This window comes from Leishmania braziliensis, chromosome 12 (assembly GCF_000002845.2).
Source record: "Leishmania braziliensis MHOM/BR/75/M2904 complete genome, chromosome 12".
Lineage (NCBI taxonomy): Eukaryota > Euglenozoa > Kinetoplastea > Trypanosomatida > Trypanosomatidae > Leishmania > Leishmania braziliensis.
The window spans coordinates 396,251-411,720 of NC_009304.2; the positions used below are offsets into that span (position 1 = coordinate 396,251).

At 60.3% G+C, this 15,470-nt stretch overlaps 3 protein-coding genes across 3 annotated transcripts; all 3 read left to right on the top strand.

Annotated features, from left to right (window-relative positions):
• Positions 1-1,475: 1,475 nt before the first annotated feature.
• Positions 1,476-4,844, top strand: LBRM_12_0830 (hypothetical protein, unknown function; the record flags this gene model as incomplete). The annotated part of the gene is made up of 1 exon (XM_001563082.1): positions 1,476-4,844. The coding sequence occupies one exon, from the start codon at positions 1,476-1,478 to the stop codon at positions 4,842-4,844; it is 3,369 nt and encodes a 1,122-aa protein (XP_001563132.1).
• A 3,302-nt stretch (positions 4,845-8,146) lies between these two features.
• Positions 8,147-9,712, top strand: LBRM_12_0840 (conserved hypothetical protein; the record flags this gene model as incomplete). The annotated part of the gene is made up of 1 exon (XM_001563083.1): positions 8,147-9,712. One exon carries the CDS (start codon positions 8,147-8,149, stop codon positions 9,710-9,712), a length of 1,566 nt encoding a protein of 521 aa, XP_001563133.1.
• Positions 9,713-11,953: 2,241 nt separating this feature from the next.
• Positions 11,954-14,104, top strand: LBRM_12_0850 (conserved hypothetical protein; the record flags this gene model as incomplete). Its single annotated transcript, XM_001563084.1, has 1 exon — positions 11,954-14,104. The coding sequence occupies one exon, from the start codon at positions 11,954-11,956 to the stop codon at positions 14,102-14,104; it is 2,151 nt and encodes a 716-aa protein (XP_001563134.1).
• Between the last annotated feature and the right edge of the window lie 1,366 nt (positions 14,105-15,470).

The following is a 15,470-nucleotide window of genomic DNA, read 5'->3' on the forward strand; positions in this document are numbered from 1 at the left end:
CCCACACCCATCCATGCATACGCTTACCTAGTCCACCCTCGACACCGATCTCCTCTCTACTCACAACGCTGAAACGTCAACCCTCTTCTTCACTGCGCTCTACAGTGCGAAGTTTCCGACAAGCAAAGCGCAGCCCGCGTACAGATTAACGAAGGAGACCAAAGAAGACAATAACGCCGAATAGTATTGCGAGAACTTAAGCCACCCACACACGCACACACACACACACGCACACACACGCACACGTACGCACACACACGCCGTCACTTCTCAGCGACAAACACTTCTGCCTCGTTCGCTCTTTCTCTCTCTCTCTCTTTCTGCCTTTCACGGTCATCCTTAGCTTTGTCCCCAATACCCGCAGAGCGAGAGAAGGGGGAGGGAAGGAGGGAAAAGGCACGAGTGTGCACGGGGAGCTCCATCACACATCACACCTCTCTCTCTCTCGCTCTTTCGGTTACGCCGTTCTCTCATCGAGTAGAGCAAGAGGGAGGGAGGGCGTTTTTTTTCTTGCTTCTTGGCCGCACTGCACCTTCTTCCCCCCTTCTGCCCTGCTAACCTGCCGGAAAGGAAAGCGTATCGGTGAACTTGCTGCCCCGGATTGCTGGAGGCGCACCCTCGACGACTCACACGCACACAGGCGCGCGCGCGCTTACTTCTCTCTTCTTCCTCTGATCTTTCGCACTCTCTTGCGCTCCGTAGTGGTAGACTCACGACCGCCCGATTGGGTGCTGCGCAACTCGTATGTTGCTGCGCGCCCGTGTGAGCATACTCCGCACGTGCTGAAGTGACAACAGAGGCCATGGATTGTTCTCCATGAGCCTTCACAGACAACATAACAACTCTACCTGCTGAGCTGCCGCACGCAAGCGGCAAGCAAACGCTGCTCGTAGAAAGATATGCGAGCCAGCGCATAGCCGCGTCTGGCTCTCGGACTTGCACTCTTTCCTCTGCGGAGTATCTTTTCCCCTATTTGTTTGCCCCATTAGCACCGCGCTCTCCCTCCCCTCCCCACGTCGGCACAACATTGTTTGATCGCCTTTCCTATACAGCAGAGTCGCTTCTGTGGAGGTCGGCGGATGAGCAACGCGCACCCTCCTGATGTTATCGTCAAGGAGCGCAGAGCTTCGTGCCGTGGTGGCGCGGTGAGGGCACGTTCGCTGCCATCGCGGTCAAGGCCACCACTAGCGGCAGGGCAGCAGCCACTTCTGCAAAAGGGCACCGCAGCTCGTGATGGATCGAATGAGGCGACTGTTACGCCACCCTGTGTTGGCCAAACCAACAGTCTCGTGTCGTCGAAGACGCGGGAGCTGAGTTTATCGACTCGAGCTCCCTCCTCACCCTTGGTGTGGTGCGTGCACTCCGGCCACAGTGCAGCAACCGATTCTATCGCTGCCGGTGGTGCGGCCAGTCTTATACGTCGACCGCTGCCGCCTTCACCGTCCTCGCCAAGGGTACTGAGGCAAATCAATCGCATGCGCCACCTCCTGCTGGAGGTGAAGCTACCCTTCATGGATGTGTACCTTGTGGAGACATACCTATTCCATCCCACACAGTACACGCCCACTATACAGGCCATCGACGAGAGGTCTACTTCGGATGCACGCGCATCGATGGACCAGACATGCCGCAAGCACAATATCCGCAGTGATGTCACAAGGCAGCCTCCGTCCACGCTGCCAGGAGTTGAACTGGAAAGCACCCCCACCACAAGGCGTGTCACCTCGGCAGCGGTGTCCCCTTCGCCTAGCGACAAGGTGCTCAAAGACGCGAAACACGCGGGCAGCTACCCATTTAAAGGGCCTGAGCGGGTCAGCGAGAGGCACCGAGGCAGGCTCGTTGAAAAGGCGGCACTCGCTGAAACTCCACCGAGGCGGGCGGCGACGCAGACAACGACTGCCCAGGCGGGTAGGCACACCGGGGCTCTTTGCCTCTCTCCGTCAGCCACAGACCCCCCTGACATCAACAAGGTGGGCGTCATGAACTGCGCAGACGCCGGGGAGGCTCATCCTCATCCACGACCGCCCCTACCACGTCCACCGCGCTCGGACGAGGGGCCGCGACCGCCGGCACGCATCGCCATCGTCAGCCGCAGCGCCCCTACAGAGAGCCTCGCGCCGCCGCAGCAAGATGCGCCGACTGCCCTTCCACTCTCCTTGCTACGTACGATGGAATGTGTGCTGAGGGAGTACAAGGCAGCACTTGCCGTCGCATTGCGAGCTGTCATGCATCGAGAAGCCGTGTGGACTGCCCTCCAGCAGTTTCTTCACGTGGTGCGCTCGGACTGGGCCCCGCTGGGGGCTCGCGAGTCACCGTTGGTTGCACCCGGCTCATCACAGCCGTGTGGCCGATCGAATGGGGCTGCGGATGGGGCGCTTGGCTCCTCTGGAATCTCTGGAGCACTGCAGATACTGCGTTCGCCGCGTGAAAGTGGTGTCAGATCCGGCAACATGGCTGGCGGCACTTGCCAAGCAGAGGCGCTCCCGTCTCCGCAATGCACGCTGCTTGGAGTGAGCTCGTTAAAAAGCGCTGCAGAAAGTGAGTGTGGCACCGTCGAGCGTAGCTCGACGCCGGAGACTCTGGCAACCTTGCAACCACCGACCGAGCTAACCGGAACACTCGTCCACCAAGAGACCATGCGAAGCAGCAGCGTCCCATCTCTCAACAGGACGACTGCACCTGCGGACAGCGCTAATCGCCATGATGACGCAGTTGTGCGTACAGCGGACTGTGAGATAGAGAGGCATGTCGCCACTATTGTGCGACCGCCACATGCTGCCGGTAGTGCAGAGCGGGGTCGACACCCTCGTCGACAGCAACGTACATCTCTTCGCCTCTCTGTCGAAGTCCTTCAATACACGTCTGCAAAGTTCACAGGTGGAGCTGCAAGCGCAGAAACAAGGGCAATGGAAGGGACTCCATCATATCATCATCAGTCGCCACCAGCGAGAACCGCACCGCTCCTGCTTCGCCTGCCCACCTCCACACCATCACCTAGCACGGGTGCCGTGAGGGATGTCACTGGCAGGCTTGCGTCGGCTCGTGTGCGCTCAGCGGCCGCGCAAAGTCTCAGAAAACTCGACCGTGAAGACTCGCGCCTCTCCACTGGAGAAGAGAGGTCCACGCATAGCGTTGTCGCGCATCGAACTCTCGCTGTTCGCCATGTGTTTCCAGCGCTTTCTGGCGCACCGCCAGCCCTCTATCCGCCGCGATCAGCTGCAGCCTCCGATGGGACTCGCCGTCGCTCTCAATCGGCGCCGTGCGTGGCAGCGGCTGCGTTGCACTCGCCTCGTCCACAGCCTGACTCATCGTTTGGCGTGAAACCGCGCGTACAGATTACCTCCAGGTGTGATGATGAGGCAGGTGCCGCCCCTTCACGCACAGCGCGATCAGCGTCCGACCGCGGTACTCCCATGGCGCCAAGGGCAGCACGAGCCTATCGTTCGCTGCAGGCATCGCCTGCGTCGCCGGGGCCACGGCAGCAGGAGTCGCACGGTGGGCCACTTGTGACTGGTCGGTCGAAAAGCGAGTGCGCTCCGCGACCACACAGTGGTGTGGTGCCCTCTCTGGGTGTGCGTCTACACGCGGTGTCCCGGCAGGTGTACGCAGCCTGCTTGTATCATTACCTCTTCTATCTCCAGCGTACGACTCTCGCTGTGGTGGAGGCTGTCGACGAGCTGCGGCGCGACCACCTCACCCATGCCGCACCGTTCGTAGTCGAGCACCGTAACTACCTCCTCGAGGTGCTTATGCAGACCTCCACGCTGACGCGCGACGCGGCGGTGAAGTGGCTGATGCACGAGGCCACCGTTGATGACGAACGTGACTCGAAGAACGAGGGTCATGAGTGCCCTGTGGCTGGCCAGCTCAGCGTGCTGAACAGCGGCGCACCGCACCACACGACGCCAGTGCCCAGCGTCGCACAACAAAACTGCAACCATGCCCCTGACGCCAAGCGCTCGACTTATGAATTACTGTGCACCAATTCCTCTCGCCACTCCACTGCTGAACTCACACAGGATGCCGAAGAGTCAGGCGAGAGAGCCGCTCAGCGCGCCGGGCAGCTCGCTGCTGCGCGTGTTCAGTGGCCTGAGCAGTTGCTGCAATCGCCGCTGATGAGTACCCATGCCAATCTCGCCCGATATGCGGCGACACCAAGGTTCCTCGCCCAACTGGAGTCAGCGCAGAACACCACACCACGCGCTGGCGCGAACGCCACAGTAGATGCTGCACATCCCAGTGGCGCTGACCGTGGTCAGTATACGGTGCCTCTCAGTACTTCGCCGACGCTAGCGACACTGTTGCCCTTGCGCTTGGTGCTGCCGGAGGACGTGCTGGTCTCGTACAGTGGTGACGCTGCTACGCCTGAGGATGAGCGAAATCGAACAAGGTCCGCTAGCACCCGTGCAGTTTGCTTGAACACAGTGCCGCCTGGTACCGCGCTGCGCAAGCGTCTTGAGAGCGGCGAGCGCCTTTTACATCTTGAGGTGGCAGCGCAGCTCAAGTATCTGCAGACATGTATGCAATGCGCATTGGAGCACGAGTATCCGCTCTATCTTCGCGGGATGTTGGAGGTGCATCGACGCTTTTTCGAAGGCACGAAGAGTATGGCCGGATTGTGCGGCGACGCAGCGGGGGAGGTGTGCGCGACAGACGGTGAGAAGGTGGATGCCGCCGTGACGAGTATCGGTACTCCTGCCACGCACGGCAGAGCGGATGTCACTACGGCGCGTGTGCGCTACGACCGCGTGTTGCTCAAGGACGAGCTTTTGCGGGCGGACTGGATGAAGGAGCTGCAGGTGTCGTGGCAGCTGCTCATGTCAGGTAGCAGCAGCGTGGAGTAGGGCTGTCGCCAGCACAAGGGCGCAGGCGCGCTCTCTCGAGTCGCCCGGCGGAAGGGGCTTCTTGCTCGTTTAATGTAGGCCCCTTCGTGCCTCTTTTCTGTCGTGCATGGCGACTAATAACGTGGCGCATCAACCTCGTGGGCCACGCACGACTGGCCGCACCTCGTACCGAGCGAGCTAGAATGCCCAGTCATCATCTGGCAAGCCCCTCTCTCCGTGCTTCTCACCTCCTTGCCGAAGGGCGTGTGCGCACCGGTGTTCTTCTCTCCCTCCCACTGTCTTCCCCGTTGCGCCTCTCAGTGCCCCCCCTTTTTTTCCTTTTTTACTTTTCCCTCTGCTCCACGAACTGCAAATGAGCGAGAGAGGCCTGCTGCGGAATGTGACTTCTCCCCTCTCCCCCTATTGCTGCTGTGTTGTTGCCCTCCGCTACCGTATTGCCTCTTTTTCCCCCGCGGCTGCAACGATGGTTTTCTCTGTCTCCCCCCTCCTCTTACCACGACCGTCTCGCTCCTTCACCCTTCTGCCGCTCTCTGTTTTCCTCTCTTCCCTCTCCCTTGTCCCCCCTCCCCGCCCTCGCGCGCACGCGTGTATGGGCGCGCCCAGCGCTGTTTGTTTTCTTTAGTCGTCTGCGACGGCATGCGCCGTCTCTGTGGTTGAGGAGAGGAGTTGCGCCACCACCCCATACACATGTGGACGCCTTCTCTTTTGCTCTGCGGATGTCGGCCACACCATCCAACAAAAACCCCCAAAAGGGAAAAACGAGGAAACGCGTCTCGGCCACCCGCTGAAGTTGCGTATACACGACCGTCGACTTGAATGACGCCACGACGTGCTCATCGTGCTCGAGAGTGTGTGTGCGTGTGTGTGTGTGCGTACGTGTGTGCGTACGTGCTGTTGCAGGAAGCTACTCTCTCTATGCCTAGTGACTGCGGTAGGTTGCTACGCATCTACTTGCCTTGGACAACAGGGCAGTCGAGCATGATGGGTACCACTCTTACAGTAGGCTTAATGGGCAGTGCTTCCCTGTCTAGGCTCTTTCACATCCTCCGTGTGCTTGGCCCCTTCTCCATGCACAGTGCCGCTACACCACCCGTGTCGCTCCACCTCCCCCTCCTTTTTTTCCTGCTCTGCTACCCGCCACCCCGCGCTCTTTCGACTCATTCAGATTATCACTCGCGCTCTGCTCTACTCCGTGTGCGTCGTCTCTCTCCTTGGCTGTGGCCTCCTATCCAGGTACCCACCGAAGCCGACCCCCCTCCCCCCACCCACACGCACAGACGACGGGAAAGCGACGACGGCGTCGACAACGATTTGTTATTCTCTTCGCTACGCCCTCTGTTAGGCCTCCATCTTCCTTTGGCTTTGAGCGCATACGCTCATCTTCTCCTGGGTTGTCTCTTCTCCGTACGCATACGCTCGCACAGGCGATCTCTTTCTCACCTCCTTCCTCTCGCGCTTCGGTATCGCTTGCGGCCCCACAGCTCGCAGCACACAGAGAAGTGCACGGCGCACACATAGTCGCTGCGTACAGAGCTGCGCACGCCGTCGCTGTGCGACAGAAGAGGCCTGAGGCCAGCGGGTGACAGGACTGCGCGCGAGGAATCGAAAGCTGCAGAATCGCACTGGTCTCAGTTTGTGTGCTCTCAGCTTGGGTTTTATTTTGCTTTGGTTGACCCGTGCCTAAGCAGGGAGCTAGCGGTGTCCGTGTGTGCAGGGGGGGGGGCTGCAGGGCGGAAGGGGTGCCAGACCAACACCTGTGTCCCTGACTTCACGTGCTCGTGTTGCTGAGCCCCCGCATTTCGCTCGGCAGTGGCTGACTGTGCGTTGTTTTCGTTCATCTGCGTGTATGTGCATGTGCGGCTCATGACTTGACTCGTGCTGCTCTCTCTCTTTCTCTCTATTGCTGCTTTATCTGTGCTTTCTGCTTGCCGCGCTGCTACTGACTCGCTGTGTGCGCCTCGCCACTCCAAACCGAAATTTGCCTCTCTCGTTTTCATTTGTGGCGCAGCAGCGGAATGGCGGAGGTGTCGGCGTTCGTGTACGGCTGGTTGATCGGTATTGTTGCCGTCATCGTCTGGACCCTTTACCACACGGATACCCTTCCTCAGCTCATCTGCAGCGTCACTAGCGCGCTTGCGTGCATACCAGGGCTGGACCGCCTCGCCGAGAGCAAGGTAGCCCTGGAGACAAGAACGCGAAGCGATGACAGTGCATCGGCGCCTCAGCGTTTCTCTCGCTTTGATAGCTCGGGTGGTGATCAGGACTTGGAGGGCCTCACGGGAAGCACTGGGTGTGTCAAGCCGATCACGGCGGCATCGACGTGTATGATGAGTTGGTACGGCCCAGATGGCACTATCGGTCCCCCCATCGAGTGCCTGCTCTCACTAGAGGGCAATATGGTTACTGTCTATCAGCTTCTCCGCTTGGCAGACAGCAGCACCAGCAGTGTGGTGTCCGGCTCAACTGGTCACGGAGGCACTGACTCGGCGTTGAAGAATGCGCACCGCGACGCCAGAGCCTTTCGTGCTGCCGCCGGTGTCACGGTCGTAGAGCACCGCAAGGGGGTGGTGTGCGTGTCGAGCACCACTGTCATGGAGGTGAGGCAGTTTAACGCCCGGAAAAAGTCGGCGGCAGCCGCAGCCAATCAACCGCAAGCAAACACCAGTGATCGTGGATTCAGTGGAGCTAAAACTGGCGCCAAGGAAGACAGTGGCAGCGAAGCCGGCTCTGTAAAGGCCTCTTTAAGGCCCACCTCATCTTTTGGCTGGCAGGGATCGTTTAGCAGCGGCGGAGCCGCCAGTTGTGGTCCCAAGGTGATGGACTGCTGGGAGGAGGGGGAGAGTGATTCGATGGCATCCGTGAAGGGCTCGAAGAAGCAGTCGGGCGACGCCGGAGGTGACGCGGCAGCGGGCTCCGTGAATTCTTCCGGTGGCAGTGGCTACGCCGATTCAGTTTTTACGGGGCGGGTGCTGATTTGGCGCACGGTGGATGGCCGGCCGCTTTTCGACTCGTCCACGCCGCAGTCTCCGTCACCTGGCAACGGAACGAGCAACAGCAGCCTCGCAGACCGCCACTACAACTCGGTGCCATCCCCCGCTTCGTACCCACGTAGTGCTGGCGGAGCCCGCCCGCCGAGCAAATCCTCAGCTGCCGAGCGCCTCGACTGCCGCAGCACCAACTCTCCCAATGGCATCGATGACGGCGAAGAAAGCCCCAACACTGACGATGCTGGCGACGACGCCGCTTCTGAGCGACCACCACAGCAGTACCGCTACACCCACTCGTATCAGAAGCGACGGTCGATGATGAGCGACATGGCGAGCTGGTCGTGTGTCATCATTAAGTTTGAGCGCTCGCGCGAGAACGAGCGGTGGCATACACTCCTCTCCGGCCTCAAGGAGGCACAGGCGTGGCACGAGTACGCAAAGGCGCTGCCCAACCCCGACACGCTGAACATGTTTCTCAGCCGCTTTTTCTTTCAAAATATGCGCCTCGACAACTTCTCCGATGTCCTGATTAAGCTAGTTCGAAAGCAGCTACGAGAGCTGCCGTCGAAGAAGTTCCCGCGCGACCTCGGTGGCGAGCTCATCCTTGACGACTTCCTCATCGGTACGCAGATTCCTTGGATCAGCAACGTGTCGGAGCCAAGGGTGTCGGCCAACGGCGAGGTCGGCTTCGACTTCAACCTTGTCTATAAGGGCGGCGAGGGCGGCTTCTCGCTCTTCTTCAGACTGGCGCTCACCTACTGCGGCATTCATATCCCGCATATCGTCTTCTCCGTGAAGCTATTGGAGCTGGAGACGACGATGCACGTTAGCATCGGGCCACCTCCGTCGAAGAAATTCTGGATTGGAGCGCACAAGCTCCCCATTGTCCGGCTCGAGGTGCACCAGGGATGCGCCTCTGGGAGAGGAGTGCTGCACCGCATACTGACAGCGCTCCCGAACCTCAGCGGTATTGTGACGAACCTCATCAAACTTTACCTCTTCAGCGACATGGTGCTTCCATACATGGACGACTTCCCCCTGCCCAGTGTGGTGAAGTCGCCCAAGGCCTCGTTTGCTGACCTGCGCGTTCGTGCGTTTGACTGGCAACGCGCGGCGAAGATCAGCGGCGCACCGCAGCGCGGGACCCCCACTAGAAGCGCCAGCAGCAACCATGGCAGGGCCGAGGGTAAGACGACTCAGAGGAACCCAGAGCAGCAGGGCAGCAGTAAGCATGAGGGCCGGCGGAGTATGGAAAGTTTTAGCAGTGGCAGCGTAGCGATGGCGCTGCCACCCGCCTTTGGAAGTGGCGCGTCTAAGGACACCATGTCTGTTGAGAGCAGCACCACTTCGCGGAAAGTAACCCTCGTTGATAGCTCCCTGAGCCGTAGCCAGAACGTTGGACCAGGCGCGAAAACTCCATCACCCGCCTCGGGTGGCGGTGGCGGTGACTGTGATGCGGGTTTCTCCAGCGGCAGCTTTTGCCCGAATGCATCTATCGATGTGGGTTTGCCAGTGGAGCTTCCTTCGCCCAGGAGCACGGTAGCCCCTCAGGCGGTCCGAGGTGGACCAGCGGGTCGGCCTCGTCAGCCAGCCGCAGATGGTGGAGGTGACCGAACTAGGTTCCCCGCCACTCATGCGTCGCACCAGGTGGGCTCATATAGCGCGTCGATGCCAGGCACTCCAGTGTCCACCTCCGCACCAAACGATAGTTTCTTCTGCAACCACAGTGCTTTTAAAAATGAGTCCGATGGGGACTTGAGCAGCGTATCCGCGAAACGCTCTGGCACCTCCGATGCCATGCGGAGCCTCAAGAACTTGCTCAAAGTGAAGGGCAAGGACATGACCCGCGAGTCTGTCTCGCGGTCGAAGAAGAAGAGCTGAGCCACCGTGTTCCGTGCGGAGCAAGGAGGAGGCCAATTCAGTGGCCAGCGAACCACAAGTTGCGTCAAGCCCCCCACCCCCGGCTTGTATGCAGGGCTTTTGTCTTCCACTTTTTATCTGTTCAGTTACTCCCTGATGGTAGGGGGGGGGACCCTTCCGTGCATGGTGCCCAGGGCCACTACCCCCCACTCTCTGTGTGGGGGGAGGAGGCGAAGCACCCCCCTCTCCCTGCCAATGCCGAGCCGCTTCTTGGGGGCGACAGGGCCAGGCACCTACGACGTGGGGGGTCAGAGCGATGGATCGCTACGGATGACGTCGGTCAGGGCCTGGATGGCGGTGCGTCGGAGCGGCCTGCTGCAGTGAACACCCTTATACCGCCCACATGGTGGGCCGCGCGTCCGCGTGACTCGAGCGTATCCCGCTGGGCCCTGGCTGCCTGCGGGTGTGGGGAGCCTGGGCCAAGCTCCGAGGGATGCACCAGGTGGCGGCCGGCGCCATGGGAGCGGCTGTGGGCCGACTTGCGAGGCGGGTGTGTGGGTGGTGTTTGGGGCAGAGGTTGTGCTGAGATGACTGGGTTGGGGCACTGCCCCACCGCGTGTCTACGGCTGCTTTGTACCCCGCGACGGGGCCCTGTGAGACGGGCCGGGGGCGGCGTGGCGTTCGGCTCCCGTTGTGTGGGAGGGGATGGACGCGCTCCAAAGGTCAACGCCTGTTCAGTGCGTTGCGTATGCGCGTGGTTCTCTTGTCCTTCTCTTCTCCTTCTCTTCGCCCCCCCCCCCCCCCTCCTACAGAGGTCGGACGGCATGAAATAGTAGCGGCTCGCTTGCGGTTTACAGTACTGCTCTGGACATGAGGTGGCGCGCGCCAATGTGCTACCATTGATGTCTACCGTGTTCCCCTCCTCCTGTGGGCCTCCTCGCCTCACTTTGCCTTTCTCTGTTGCTGTGCTTGCTAGCGCTTGATTATCCTGTGTGCGCTGCCGCCTCTGTCTGTCGCTCTTTTTACTCGACGGCTTGCAGGCTGCTTACTTCAACGGCACGGTGAAAACCGCCCAGTTGAATTCAGCCAAGGAAAAGGAACCCAACGGAAGACAAGCAGAGCGCAGCACCACCGAGACAGTGCGTGCATAAGACGCTCGTACTAGCGGCGTTGCCCAACCACTGTGGTCTATTCACGCTTCACTTGAATGAAGCTCTGCATTGTGCACGCAGCCCCCCGTCCGCGCTCGCGGGGTATGGGCCCAAGGTTGGTTAGTGGCGACTGTTGTGTCTATCGCGCAGGGACTGGTGAGGCCGTTCACCCTCCCTCTTTGCACGTGCGCCGGTCTGAGCTTGTTTGTGCATATCTGTATCCCTCCCTCCTCCCCCACCACCGAACCGTATTCTCTCGCTCTTCTCCCTCTCTGACACTTCCGCTTGACACGACGCATCGCACCGTCTGCACAATGCCGCGGTCCAGTGGATCTGCTTTCACGTTCTCTGCGTATGCCTCTCTCTCTCATGGAGTGCAGTACAACGTTTTCCCTCTTTGTGTTGCCAACTCTAGAGACGCTCACGCGTGACTGCAACTTGCATCAAGCCTCTCCGCAGGTGCTGAGAGGGAGGGGATATTCCACCTTTTAGGCGATCGCCACATCTCGCCCGCTTTGCCTTTCTTCTGCTGCTGCGCTGCGCAAAAAGACAGCCGCCCTTGCGTGGGTGTGCGCTCGTTTGTCTGACGTCGCCAGCGCCAGTCTGCGTGGTATCTGCACGTCGAGACTTCTGCTTCAATCGCCTAGGCTCATTATAACATCTTTGAAAGAGAGAGCGCAGCATCGGGCGCCGTTCGCTCGGCTCACTGCTGCTGCTCCCCCCCCTCTCTCTCTCTCTTGTTCTGTCGCGCTGCCTTGCCGATTTCGTGTGCGGGTGAGTCCTCCCGGGGAGGAGGCCCCGCCACAAACTTCTCGGGAGCGCGTCGGCTCGTCTCGTCGCACGGACTCCATCAGTTTTGTCGTCTTCGCTTTTTCAGCTTGTTTTGGTTTCGCCCCGGCGCGCGGGCTCGTATTTTCGAACCTGCAAGTGCGCGAGTGCAGCTGTGCGCGCACGCACCTTTCTCTCTCTCCCTCTTTGTGCTCATTTTCATCTGCTCGGGGGCCCGTCTACCCCCTGTGTGCTTGTGTCTCTCCGCCTCGCCGCCGTGCTTCTCATCGGCTCCTCATCTCCGTCTCTCTCTCGTGGCCCTCCTTTTACCTGCCCTGCAGCCATGGACATACTCACACTGCTGACGTTCTTGTACGGCGCCATCGGCGGTGCTGTGAGCTGTGTTTTCCTTTTCTTCATCCTGTTTCGAAAGGCTGAGGCGGTTCTCTCCGACACGGTCCGCAACATGGCGCGCAAGCACGTCGAGTTCGACGCTGTCGCCAAGGAGGCGGTGGCGGTGGCGCCCGCCAAGGTGGAGACGTTGTGTAAGGTAGTCCGCTTCGACGACGGCATTGTCGACGAGGCCATTCAGTGCCGCATGGTCTTTTATAGCGGCACTATCGACATCTACCAGGTGGATAAGCTTCGCACGCTGCCGGACCATCGCCAGGAGGTGGTCTCGGAGCACATGCTTGGACGCATCCACCGTGCCTGCATCATCGCCACCGCGCAGCGCATTTCGAAGTATCACCGCCACCGCAACCAGAACACGCGCTACGCTGCCATCAAGGGCAGGTGCACTGTCCTGAACCACAAGGACGGCATGCCCCTCTTCCTCGAAGACCCTAACACGATCTTGAAGGAGAAACTGCAGCGAGTCGCTGAGCAGCAGAGACAGGAGGCTATTATAGAGTCTCTGTTCCACCGAGGTCGATGTGACAGCAAAGCCATGGCGAACGAGGAGTTCTCGGCGGAGATGAAGCACATCGAGTCCGAGACGCGCAAGGAGAGGCACAGTTACTACACCATGGGAGCAAACGGCCGAGACAACCGGCATGATTTGATGGGCATAGACGCCGCCACAACGATCTCCAGTGGCGCCTTCCACCAGTCAGGGTCGATCCCGGGGTGTCGCGGTAAAGGCCTCTCGGCGGGGGCATTGGGAGAGGTGCCGCTGTCCCAGTGGAGGTGCGTGGCGATCAAGTTTCCCACGCGGCGTGTGCAGGAGAGGTGGCTCAACCTGCTGCAGTCAACGCCGCAGTCGACGCAGTGGCAGGACTTCATCACGCACCTGCCTCAGATGGATGTCTTCAACCTCCTCATTGCCCGTCTCTTCTTCGAGAACACACGCGCCAACACGCTCCATGACCTTTTGGAGGAGAAGATCAAGAAGAAGCTCGCCCGTGTGTCGAAGTCGTTACCGCCGCAACTGCGCGGCAACATCTTCCTCGATGGGCTTGACGTTGGAGGCGAGATCCCGCTCATCAGCAACGTGAGCGATCCGGCGCCGTCAAAGTCTGGCGATACCGAGTTCGACTTCGATGTGCTTTACCGCGGCGGCCTTGCGCTGAAGATTCGCTTCTCGATCCTCTATCGCGACATCCGCGTGCCGGACATCATCTTCAGTATCAAAGTGCTCGAGTTGGCAGGGCGCGTGCACTTTGTTGTAGGGCCGCCACCGACGCGCAAGCTCTGGCTTGGTGGGCCGCAGCCCCCCCAGCTGCGACTGGAGTTCACGCAGGAGGTGGCCTCGCATGATGGCATTTTGAATGCGGTGCTGAGGCTTCTGCCGGACATGAGTAAAATCGCCTCCAACATTGTCAAGGTGATGCTCTTCGAAGATATGGTGTTTCCGAACATGGACGACTTTCCCTTGCCTGTATTCGGCGAAGGCAGCGACGACGACGACGACTCGGCTACCGTGCACAGCGGCGTAGAGGACGTGGCGAATGAGCGCAACACCAGTAGAACACACCTCGGAAGCTCACGGAGCGGGGACGACAACGAAGCTGAGAGGGAAAGGCAAGACAGCAGCAGCTGCACCGCCGGTGGCGCTGCCAACGAGAACAGTGGTAGCCAGAGCGGCGTGACACCGCGGAAGGGTGTCACGCCGCCGTGGGTTTCTCTTAGCTCAGCACCAGCGGTGGAGCGCAGTGCGCACTCTCAACACGTGACATTCGAAATGGCCTCTCCGCCACCACGGCCACCGATTCCGCATTCCGCCTCGACTTCTGGCAAGGCTGCACCGCGGGCACACCCCGACGGCCATGACATCTTTAGTAGTGGCCGCCGGAGTAGTACACAGTCCTCCCAATCGCAGCCGCTTCGCTCCTTGCCAGGTGAAACTTCTCCACTGCCAATGAGGACTTCGCCCACTGGGCTACCGCCGCGACCGCCGCGAGCCCCATCATCTGAGTTGGTGCACCGGGCTGCCCCTCAAGTCCCGAAGTCGCGGGCGCCACTGTGCAACCAGGCGTTGTTGGGGCTCGACTAGCGAGCCCTGTGCAGCACACGTGGTGAAGTAGGCTTCAGTACGTCTGGCACCTCAAGGAATGGCAGAGGGTTGACGTCGGGCAGACAGCGGGAGCCTCTGTGCTGCCCCACCACCAATTCCATCATGACTTGCTGCTGTGGTGGAGGCTGATTCAAAGCTGTCACCAGCGATGCCTGATGAGCATGTTGCGTTAATCGTGCCTATAATACTCTTCACGGCGGTCTGCCAAGCCCTCCCATTTCGGGCGTACGAGGAGAGGCCATCTCAGCATGTGCGGTTGCGTGCCCGCCTCTCCCTGTTTCTTCCTCTCTCTTTCAGTGTACGCGTGCACGTTTGCGCTGTAGGCCTCGTTGGGCGTCTTCGCTTGCCTATAGGGGGTGCCAACCAGCCCGTAATCCCCCTCCGCTGTTTCTCTTCTTCCTCAGCGAAGACGGGCTGCGGACTGTTCGGCGCCCCACACGCGAGCGGGACGGAGTGGACGAGAAAGCAGCGCGCACCATCCATCCTGTTTCGTTGTTCCCCTCCGTCGTGCAGGACATGCGGTGAGGAGGGGAGGGGGCTTGATCTGCCGCAGAACGAAGGTGAGATGCACCCACGCGAGGAAGACGAGGGTGGCGGCAGAGAGGACTTGGCCGAGTCTATCGCTCTGCTCGCGTCTTACACCGTAAGTCAGACTGCTGCAGGGCTGTGCGCGTGCGTGTGCGCGGGGTGTCGGCCAGTACTAAAGTAGTGCCCCCCCTTTTTTTTTTGCCGTTCCCGTGCCGCTCTTCTCGCTTCTCATCCACCACCACTTTTACTTCCCCGTTGCGGAACGTCTCCGAAGCGCCGCACAAGGCAAAGGCTCGGTGACCTGCGCTGCGTGTGGAAGAGAGGTGGCCGGCGAAACAACCCTCGCCGCTCTTGCCCTGGCACTATGGGGAGTCATTACCGTCACTGTCTGCCAGCGGCGGCGCGCCACACTCTTTGCAGCACCCCCCCTTTTTTTTCAGAGTGACAGGAGGCTCACATTGGTTTGCTCACTACGCAATTTTCTATACAAATCCCGAGGCCGACGGCTTCGCTGCGCTACCGTTCTCACCACTGACTGTCCAGTGCACTGGAGGGCCCAGTCACAACCAACTCGGCAGAAGCGGTCGCGCCACTGGACCCGTGGCAGGCCGTGTCCTGCTGCCACTCCCGACATCTCGGTACTCCAAAGACGCAGCGAGGCGGCGATCGGGGACGATGGTGCTCGCCAGGTCTCCTCTTCTGCCGCCGCTACCTCCCACGCCCCGCAGCTCAGTGTAGCAGAAAGGGGTGAAGAGTGGGAGAATGGGCGCATGCCTGATAGCTGCTGAGGGCATATCATCGAGGTTTGGCGGCAGCT